Genomic DNA, 10,417 nt, shown 5'->3' with positions numbered 1-10,417 from the left:
TTCTCATAATCTAATTATTTCACCTCTGAACATTCCTGTGTTGCCTAACGCATGAGGTTTTGGGGAACATTAAATATCAGAAAAAATTACAGAACATTCTAAGGTTATTTATAGTATTAACTTAAATGAATTTTAATAAAGACAAATTTTTAATTAAAAAATTTCTAAATAAAAGTTTAAAAAGAAATTCTATGAGTTATGATATTTATATATTATGATAAAATATATATTTATTTATTTGTGGTGCTAGGTTTTGAACCCAGGACTTTGCACATGCTAGACAAGCATTCTACCACTAAGTTACATATCCCATTACAAAATACCCTTATTGAACTGGCTACAATTCAGATGACTAACAATAATAGGTGTTGGCAAGGATGTGGGGACTGGAAATGTTATACACTGCTGTGGGAGTAGAAAATGGTAAAACTAGTTTTGGAAAACAGTTTGGTAGTTTCTTAAAGAGTTAAACAAATACATCCCATATAACCCACCAAATCCACACCTAGATATTTAGCCAAAAGTAACAAATGCATATGTCCACAGAAAGACTAGCACAAAAATGCTGTTTTATTTTTAACAGCACAAACTTGGAAACAACCAAAGTGTACATTAAGGTGAACAATTTGTGGCACATCTATATCATAGACTACTACTTACTATCTATGCACTCAATAACAGGGGTGAATCTGGAAAGTATTTTTTTTCTAAGAAGCCAGATTAAGAATAGTACATATTGTATGATTCCATATACGTAATTAAAGAAAATGCAAACTATAGTGACAGAAAGAAAATCATTGGCTGCCTAGCGCATCATTTTTAGTGATGAAGGGAGGGACTGCTTACAAAAGGGACATGAGAAACCTTTTGGGGTGATGGGGTGGTTCATTATTTTGATTGGTGATGGCTTCACAGGAGTGTGTATGCATTGAAATTTATCAAGTGATTCATTTTATGTGTACTTTATTATGTGTAACATACCTCAGTAAAGTGGGAAAAATTAAGATTTCTATGGGTCAAGTACTATTTTAAGTTCTCAACTTTTATTTCTTCAACAGGCTTCTGTAAGACAGAATTCTACTTGGCTTAAAACATTTTACATAGATATTTGCCTCTAAATTAATTTTGGGTAGCATAATAGAAATGCCCGAACTTTGGGGGGGGTAGTTTTAGTCAGAAGTTACAGTTTAATTTGTTATAAGGCAATAGGAAGAAAAACGTAGCACTTCTGAATTTAAAGGGTGACTATTGGTGAATGGGGAGGATCAGAAAAGAAAAAAATATGGGAAATGCACCCTGCAGGGGGAAGTGGCAAGCACCAATACAACCACGCTATAAATTCTCTATGCAGGTGACTCCAAGAGGATTACAAGATAAGCAGCGAAGCCGGATCCTCAACCGCGAAAACTGCTTCTCCCCGAGTTACTCCAGCCAGCTGCAAACTCCGCGCTTTGCGGGTTAGGTATGGACGGACACCGGCCCGTCGCTACCCTACTTCCCGAAGCTCTGCGTTAGGTTCTCCGTCGCCCCCTGGTGGCGAGCGCCCGACCCGCAGGCGCACGGGTGAGGCCGGAGGGAAGGTGCGGGTAATAAAGGTCACTGTGGTGGAGGGGCTCCTCCGCTACCTCCCGTTACTCTGGCCCGCTTCTACATCTAAACACCAATTCCGCTACCCTGGCATCCAGTGTCCCAAACGCGGCAACCACTTTGGCTTCTCTTTGCTTCTTATCCGTCCGGTTTTAGGTCTTGCTGTTGGAATGAGGCGTTATTTGGTTATGACCTTCCGGTTTCAGGGCAGAAAGTCCATGCATTTGGAAACGAAGGACGCAGTAAAACTCTGACTGTAGGAGGATAGTCACCGTTAGACCTTCAAGTTCCCCGAGAAGGGAGACACAATCCAGATGCCTCCCTTAAATCTATCTATATATACATATTTCCAAATTATATATATGTGTGTGTGTGTGTGCGTGCGTGTGTGTGTGTGTGTGTTTGTATATATGATTTTTTCCCTGACTGAATCCTCAATCGCCCCCTTATCCCATGTCTGCCACTTTACCACCGGTAGCCGAAGGTTGGAGAACGTCCTCATGTCCCATCGTCTCCAACCGACAGGTAGCCCAAAGTGAGCAGTTCAGAAGTGGGGACCCAACTCAACTGCCCGAGGTCACAGTGGGCGGAAGCCCCGTGGCTCCAAGGGTGAGATGAGAACCTGTGTGGGGAGTTAGGAACAGGCAGAGTGAGCTCACCTCCAGCTTCCAACACAGCCGAGGAAACTGCGTTAAATTCCCGTCCTCACCTGATTGACAGGAGGAGGGAGTCGAGGCCCAGGAGGCGGGGGAATGTGTAGAGGCGGAGACAAAAACCAAACCAAACGCAAAGCCGGCAAGGGCTTGTCCTACTAGACGGTGGGGCTGTGCGTCTGGTACCACCGACCCTACCAGGCCGCGCAGTAAGTCCGCAGAGACTGACGCGAAGAGCCAGAGGGGGTTGCAAGGTGGGTTCCCCGCCAGGCTGCTGCCCGAAAGGAGGGGGTAGGGAAGCCAGGAGTCCCGCACGCCACTTCCCCGGCAGCTCAAGCTTCACCCGGGACCGACTCACGCTTCCCTCGCGGCTCTGCGCTGAGGTCCGCCTCCTCCCTCCCTCCCCCTTCCCGCGCACTGCCTCCGCCTCTTTCCTCTGCCTCCACCCTCCACCCCCATCCCCGTCTGTCAGGAGCCAGGCTCCGGGCGAACCCAGAGTCTGCCTGAGCTCCGGATGTGGGCGCTGGACAGGTCCACGGCGCCTCCACTCAAGATGGACAGCCGCTACACCAGCACTGCTGGCATCGGGGACTTGAACCAGCTGAGCGCGGCCATCCCAGCCACGCGGGTGGAGGTGTCCGTGTCCTGCAGGTGAGGACGCAACCTTTCTTCTCTCTTCGGTCCTCCCTTTTGCGGGTTTGGTAGCGCTTGGCTAGTGCTTGGGGTACCATGAGGCTTTACGTGGGTGAAAAGTTACACGATGAGAGGGGAACATCCCCGGTTATGGGACTGGAGCCCCCCACCCCCCGCCGCTGGATCAAGTGACAGAGTGGCGAGCGGGAATTAGAAGCGAGTGATGGGCTCTGGGACTGAGACTTTTTCTTTCTTTCTGGGAAATGCTGTAAAAGTTGGCTGAGCTGTGACTCAGCTACGGGAACCCCTGGCCGCCGCCCACTTTACAAGCCCTTTTCGCGTCCCAACCCCTCCGGAGCTGGGTGATTGAGGAAAGACGGGAATTGAAAGGGACAGCACTGCCAAAAGCGCTCGTGACCGCTGCGCACAGTTGCCCGGGACTCCCCTGCTAGGCGTGTGCAAACCTATTGCTCGGCCGCTTCCTTCCCACCCACTTCCTGGAGCCATCCAACTTCCTCACCCCACCCCCACCCTTCCAGGCTTTTTGCCTCAGGCCTCGCAGAGATTTTAGCTTCAGCCCTCTTTGCTGAGGAATCTCTGTATGCCTTACCTAAGATCTGGCAAGTCATGACTTTCTGCCTGCCGGTAGACACATTTGAGTGCTTACAACAACTTTCAACGTGCCCAAAGACTACCTTTCAAACTCCTTTTCCTGATATTCAGTGGGTCAGTTTCCCTGTAACGAAGCAGCTTAATTGCTATAATCTGGTAGATTTCAGCGACGACGTGGGCCAACCATCTATTGTAATGGCTAAAGAAGGAGTGGGAAAATTCTTGAACCATAATATAGACTGCGGATCCCACTCCCTTGTTTGCATAGTTCCATCTCTCTCAGTGGAAATCTCATTTATCCATTTTGGCTGTAAGATTGTTTTCAATGCCTTTAAATCCTTCCCGTCCTTTCTTTAGCAAAACTTGCTTTAAAGGAATCTTACAAACACAGGAAATCTTTGATGCAGTTAAACCCCAAAGTTTAAAATGCCATCAGCCTTGATTTTGGATTTTCACCACACTAACCCATGGAAATTCAAGCACCAGCATTCCCAGTAGTGGAGTTATTTGGGGGCAAGGGATAGCCTTTAGCTCTCCCTGAGGCTATATTTTATGATTACTTACTTTCTCTTAAGGCTGACTTTAGATTATGAAAATAATAATGCTGATAATGATAGCTAACATTAAGCTCTTGGCCTTATTGGGGTCACTGCTTTTAGTACTACCTGAGATTTCTTTCTGTCAATGGAATGGGGGAAGCTGTATGGAAAACTCTTTTCTAGGCCATTTTCTTTTATGTAGCTGACTTTGGATGCTAGAAGGTTATTGATAATATAAAGATAATGGATAAGGACTGGGGTTGTGGCTCAGTGGTAAATCCGCTTGCCTAGCATGTGTGAGGCCCTGGGTTCAATCCTCAGCACCACATAAAAATAAATAAATAAAATAAAGACACTCTGTTCATCTACAACTAAAATTTATATATTTAAAGATAATCAATAGCCAAAAGTGCTACAATACAGTATTTTCTAGAGTTATTATCCTCTGCTCAATATCCTGCAGTGTCTGAATGGCATATGGCCTACATGTAGAATGAATAGAAAAGAAGGTTATAGATCCGAATGTCCCACAGTTCTTTAGGGTGGTGGGAAAATTATACTTTGTCTGGTTGTTTTGCCATAGGGTCTGCATTAATTCCCCGCTCTGATTCTTTGGTCCTTGTTTGCTAGGGATCCTGAGGTCAATTAGTTTAAGCCAGTGTGTTTCAGCTTGCCACCCCAGGCCCTGGAGATCCTCTTCTCCAGCCACTTTGTGTACTATGGCTTTGGCATGTTGCTTTTAATTTTTAATTTTTAAATCAGGAAAAAAAATTCTGAAAGATAACTCAAGAACTTAGTTTCAAGTATTTCTGCTGAAACCACTGGTACTTAGTCCATTATTTGAGTTGCTTCTGACTCAGTTTACCATTTACTTCTTGGTAAGTTTGATATATAATGCATCTTTTTTTTTTTGCGGTGCTGGAGATTGAACCCAGGGCCTTGTGCTTGTAAGGCAAGCACTCTACCGACTGAGCTATCTCCCCAGCCCTATAATGCATCTTTTGGGCAAACAGAAACACCATTAAATTCTCAGATTAGTGCCTTAAGTTGGGTAAATTTAATTTTTATATTGTTGAGAATTGCACGTTGTAACCACAGGATATGGTATAGTTTGGGCTTTGGCATCAAAGACTTAGGTACAAGTTCTGGCTTTGTCTCTTAATCTTGTTACCTTGAAGTAAGTTTTTATTTAATCTCTCTAAGCTTCTTCATCTTTAAAAATGAGGATAATTACAGTATTGACTTCATATAGAGTGTTATCAGGATTTAATAAAGTGAGGTGGGAAAAGTGTGAAGTACAAAAAAGAATAATCTCAGAATGCTTGCTATTATTGTAATATTGGAAACAGCATTTATTGAATAAGTGTGCCATATTTGAATCATTTACAGAATTCTGTAGTCCCTCTATTTGAACTTTAATGTATTGGTTAAAGAAAACAGGAACAGAGCCAGCATTGGGATACTTGTTTCTTCTTTCTCTTTCTTCTTTGATGTGCGTAAGGCACTTAGGTCCCAGGGTGTTTGTGGAGATTTCGTTTAGCAACAAGTCACAATCATGGGCCTCACTATGGGCAAGAGAGCAAGGCGTTCCCTTACTTTACTGTATCAGAGACTGCTGACACTTCAAAAGGAGTAGGATCCCTTTGATAATCTCTGTTTACTGTCCCCTGTCATTAAAGTCTTCATCTTCACTTTGGGTGAGATAACAAGGATGAACAACTAAAACTGAAGCAAAATACAATTCTATTCACTCATCAAGTATCTGAATGTCTGTAACATGTCTAGAATTATGGCATGCTCCACATGAAATGCAAGATAAGTTCTCTTGTCTGAAAATATAAAATCTGGTTGGCAGACAAACATGACCAAAGACATGGTAGCTTAGGACAAAATCCAAAGATGAGGCTCATGCATGAGCAGGAAAGGGATCACTGTGGAATAGGGTGCTTGGAACATATTACAAAGAGGAAGGTGAAGGGGTTCTAATAGAGACATGATGGACAGGCATGGTTTGTATGAGAAAAGTGACAGTATTCATGGACGTTTTGGTAGGGACTATAATTTGTTGTTAGGGTGGGGATAAGTTCGCTTTTCTGGTTGTATTTATGTGGAGGCAAGCTCTTACTCTGACTTCTTGCCTCTGATACCCATCATCTAGCAATTCTTGCAGTCACTTTTCTTTATTAAAACAATTTGTAGATTTTTAATTTAATTAGGTTACCTAATTAACTGAACTTGTCTATAGCTGCAACGATATAGCTTTAGATAGACAAAGTAACATTTTCATTTTATTCTGAAAACAGATGCATAGTGGGGCGAAACCAATGGGAAAATAATTTGCACTAATCTGTTTTCCCTGGGGTTTTGATTTGTTTCTCTATTTGTGTGATTTTTGTCATTTTCTGTGATGGAGAATTCAGTTTATTGATTATAAAAGCATTGAGAGCACTGTGTATTTCTAGACTTTATGTGTTAGCTATCAAGTATAGATCCTTTCCTATAATTAATCCTTTAATGGCAAGAATAGTAATTTTTAATACTAGTGGTGAGAGAAGCAGACGTTTATTAAATGCCTACTTTGTGTTAGGTCTAAAAAGGTAGACCTGGCCTTAACTCTTTGCTTCATCAATCCTCACATGAACTCTTACTGAATACAGTCCAACAAACACATGTTTACTACATGCCAAGGCTCATGCCAGATAAATATGGCTACAAAATATGAATAAGAGGCATAGTTCCAAAATGTGTGCAAATATTATAGCTGACTGAACTCTGTGCCTGTGTGGCTATGCATCTGCTCTCATGCCCTGAACATCCCTGCCTCCCTTTCTTTCCTCTTTTTGATTAAATTATGATCCTTCTTCAAGACTCAGGTCAACCCTTATCTTCTCTCATGACTCCTCTCCCAATCAGGATTTTCTGTATTTCCTTTTAGCTGGTATGACCAGTATTATAGGTATATAGTAATTCTTGGTGCCCAGATGCTCCTTCAGGACAGGTCTTTCATGCTCATGTAGTCTGCGTGTGGTCTAGACTGCATAGTCAATAAATGATGCTGTAGTTCTCTTATGAAGTCATCTTACATGGGGAGGAGGGATTCCTGTTAAAATAGATTCCTGAGCTCCATGGCAGATCTATTGAAACAAAATCTCTGGCAATGGGACCTTGAAATCTGGACTTGTAACAGGTTTGCCATGTGTTGGTTGTACACACTGAAATTTTAATTTACTGGTTTGATAAGTAAATGACTATGTGTAGTTTACTGATTTGTGTTAGCAATACTCTGCTAAGGGTTTAGGAAAAGACTGTTTGGTGATGTGCTGGATCTGGCTTCAATGGGCTTGGGATGAGAATTTGTGAGCCAGTTGTGAAACAAGTTGTTAAAAATTAAATTATATAAACTTAAAATTAAACATTATATCAAATCAAAGCTAAGGAATAAAACTTATGACTTTCTAATTATTTTGCTACATTTTATATTCCTTTGTGTTCTTTATCAGCATCTAGCTTTTTATCTATGCGGTTAAAATATTGTGCAATGACATTTTATTATTTTCTTTTTCCAGTCCATGTACAGAGATGTCATATTGGCAGCCATAGCAGAAATATTTACACCATAAAAGTCAGGAGACCACTGCAAATTAGGGCTTGATTTATTGGGTTGTTATTTACACTTAAGAAAGCATTCTGTGGGAATCAGTTGGCTCTGTGGAATTTATAATAAAATTTTGTGTATATTTTTTTTGTAGATTGTTTAGCTACATATTCTTGATGTAAGTAAAATGTATACTAAAATTTCTATAAATACATCCAGCTTTTTTTTTTTGAAGAGTCTGTTTTTAAATATATACTTGAATATCACTATTCATAGGCCTTTTGTGAAAGGTAAAGCTTTATAAAGAGGAAAATCATTGCTGCTTGTCTTAGTTGATATTTGTATAACAAAGTGCCATAGACTGGGTAGCTTATTAACAACAGAAATTTATGTCTCACAATTGTAGAGTTTGAAGTTGAAGATCTAGGTGCCAACATTGTCATGTTTTAGTGAGGGTAGTCTTCCAGGTTGTACACTTCAGACTTATTTTTCCTCTGATATGAAAGAAAGAGGGAGAAAGCTCTTTGGGGCTCCCCCGCCTCTTTCTTTTTGGTACTGGGGAATTGAACCCAGGGGTGCTTAACCACTGAGCAACATTCCCAGTCCTTTTCCTTTTTATTTTGAGACAGGGTCTAGCTGAGTTGCTTGGGGCCTTGCTAAGTTGCTGAGACTGGCTTTGAAATTGCAATCCTCCAGCCTCAGCTTCCTGAGTTGCTGGGATTACAGGTTTTTGCCACTGGGCTGGGCTGTGGTCCCTTTTATAAATGTGCATTTATGAAGGCTCCACCCTCATGGCCTAATGACCTCCCAAAGGCCTGTACTCCTAATACTATCTATCACATTGAGATTTAGGATTTCAACATATGAATTTTGGGGGAACACACATCCAATCCATAACACTGAACTGTCACTATTAAAAGTGATTAAGTCAAGTTCAGCACTATCTCTTATCATATCTATTGGAATATGTGGGGTTTTGTGATTTTATAATCCATGAAAGGTTTTCAGCAAATATATGGTGAATGAGAAAGGAAGCCAACTGAAACGTTGTATAGGTTTTACTTTCTCCCTCTCTTTTTTATGTGATCCTTTGTTTTATGTGATCCTTTTTAAGTAATCCTATATGGATCATATTCTTTGTTCTCTTACTTTGTGTTCTTGTTTTCTGTTTCTTCATTAGCTGCTGGTTTATCCTTTGCAGATTTACATATTACTGTTCCAGCTACACTTAGTGATGAACTGATTATCTGTGAAAGCAAATTCAGATTCCAAGAGAGAGAATCTGATTGGTCCAGCTGGAACTGGCCTAGTATGAAATAAATACCCATTACGTTCTAATTATTTATGGTGAAAGAGGATCGAAGTGTTCAAACACGAATATTTGGCTCCACCCCAATCCACATTGGTTCATCTATATATTCTTTACCTTTCCTTAGACCAAAAATTTGAAGATAATGTGTGAATAGGTTTTCAAATGATGCTGCTCCCTAGTAAATTCTGGTACTTTAAGCTGGGGGTGTTAGAGGGCATATTAGGCTGAGTGAAAAAGGACTGAAGTTGTTGCATGACCATAACATCGAATTCTTCTGGCTCCCAAGGTCTTGTGGTTCAAGATTGTGGTCATTCCATAGTGCTTTTTTTTTTTTTTTTTTCCTTCCCCCTGTCATATTTGGGTTTGTCTTAGCCCCAGATTTTTAGGAAAATCTGCCCTAGGATCATTTTCCATCTGTGATTTTGATGTTTTATTCTGGATGTGACCCAGGTACATCTTTTCAGAGAAATGCCTTGCATTGTTATTCCACTGACATTTTGGTCTGCCCTTTATGTCTTAGCATTTGGGATCCCAGAGTGTTATAAGAGAGCCCAGGATGTGGAGAATATGAGTCCAGGAGCAGTTCACAAAACAAGTCCCCAAGGGAGAGAGTGGCATCAGCCGTGTGTTATTTGTACAACAGAAAGAAGCTCCATCCTCTATTTGAGTTTACTCAGGGCAGAGAAGAAATCCAGTTCCTCTCCAAAGGATTTATTCTGTCGTTAGCCTATTTTATAACAGTTACACTTGCTTATCAGAGCCAGTTTTGCTTAACCTTGAAGAAATGGACGTGAAGCTAGGTTAGTTCTCCCACTTTTGAATTGTATCTCTTGTATTGTATATATGATATAGAATGTAATTATATATTCTCTATAGTGTATCTCCTATGATTTTTCATTAACATGTATCATGAATATGTTACTGTCATTAGGCTTTACAAACACAAACTTCCATGTCTGCAGTATTCGATTATATGGGTATAATGTATTTATTTAATTTAGCTCATATTTTCCACATTTTATTTCAAAAAGTTGCTGTTCAAAACAATGCTAACAGTGAGTGTTCTTATTCACAAACATTTAACATCTCTGATTTCTTTTTTCCCCCTGGGAATAGTTTTCTAAAACTGAAGTTACTCAAAAACTATCTTAGGGGGATTTTATTAGCTTGTTTTAGTAATTTCTCCCCCATTTCTCTTTAAATAAACAGAATAAAACCTAAACTACTGACTGTACTTTCTAAAACTTTTATTCCCGTGAGAAGGTTTCATTTGAGATTAATGAGAATTTGGGGCAGCAGAGTATAGCAGCAAGAAAATGGAATTAGGAGTCAGGCAGATGTCTTTAAATTACATTTTTATCCCAGTGTTATTTTGGGTAACTTCAACTTTTGGAATCTCATTTCCTAATCAGTAACAGAAATGATTTAGAAGCGAAATTTTCAAGGTTGTTGGGCCAGTAAATTAAATAAATTCCATAGTGCCCAG

At 40.7% G+C, this 10,417-nt stretch overlaps 1 protein-coding gene and 1 long non-coding RNA gene across 2 annotated transcripts in view; one reads left to right on the top strand and one right to left on the bottom strand.

The window, feature by feature from the left end:
- Positions 1-252: 252 nt before the first annotated feature.
- LOC124983504 (uncharacterized) lies at positions 253-2,673 on the bottom strand. Its single transcript, XR_007108450.1, has 3 exons — positions 2,297-2,673; positions 2,057-2,209; positions 253-1,841 (listed from the first exon to the last, which is right to left on the bottom strand). It is a non-coding gene; the product is annotated as an uncharacterized LOC124983504 (long non-coding RNA).
- Cpne8 (copine 8) overlaps positions 2,480-10,417 on the top strand; it is a 194,091-nt gene continuing 186,153 nt past the window's right edge. Inside the window, exons 1-2 of the mRNA XM_047550827.1 lie at positions 2,480-2,494; positions 2,713-2,891. Of these exons, the coding sequence (XP_047406783.1) occupies positions 2,755-2,891 (137 nt within the window). The 5' untranslated portion in view covers positions 2,480-2,494; positions 2,713-2,754. The remainder of the gene's footprint in view (positions 2,495-2,712; positions 2,892-10,417) is intronic.

Source organism: Sciurus carolinensis, chromosome 4 (assembly GCF_902686445.1).
Source record: "Sciurus carolinensis chromosome 4, mSciCar1.2, whole genome shotgun sequence".
NCBI lineage: Eukaryota > Metazoa > Chordata > Mammalia > Rodentia > Sciuridae > Sciurus > Sciurus carolinensis.
This window is presented reverse-complemented; position numbering and strand designations above follow the sequence as displayed.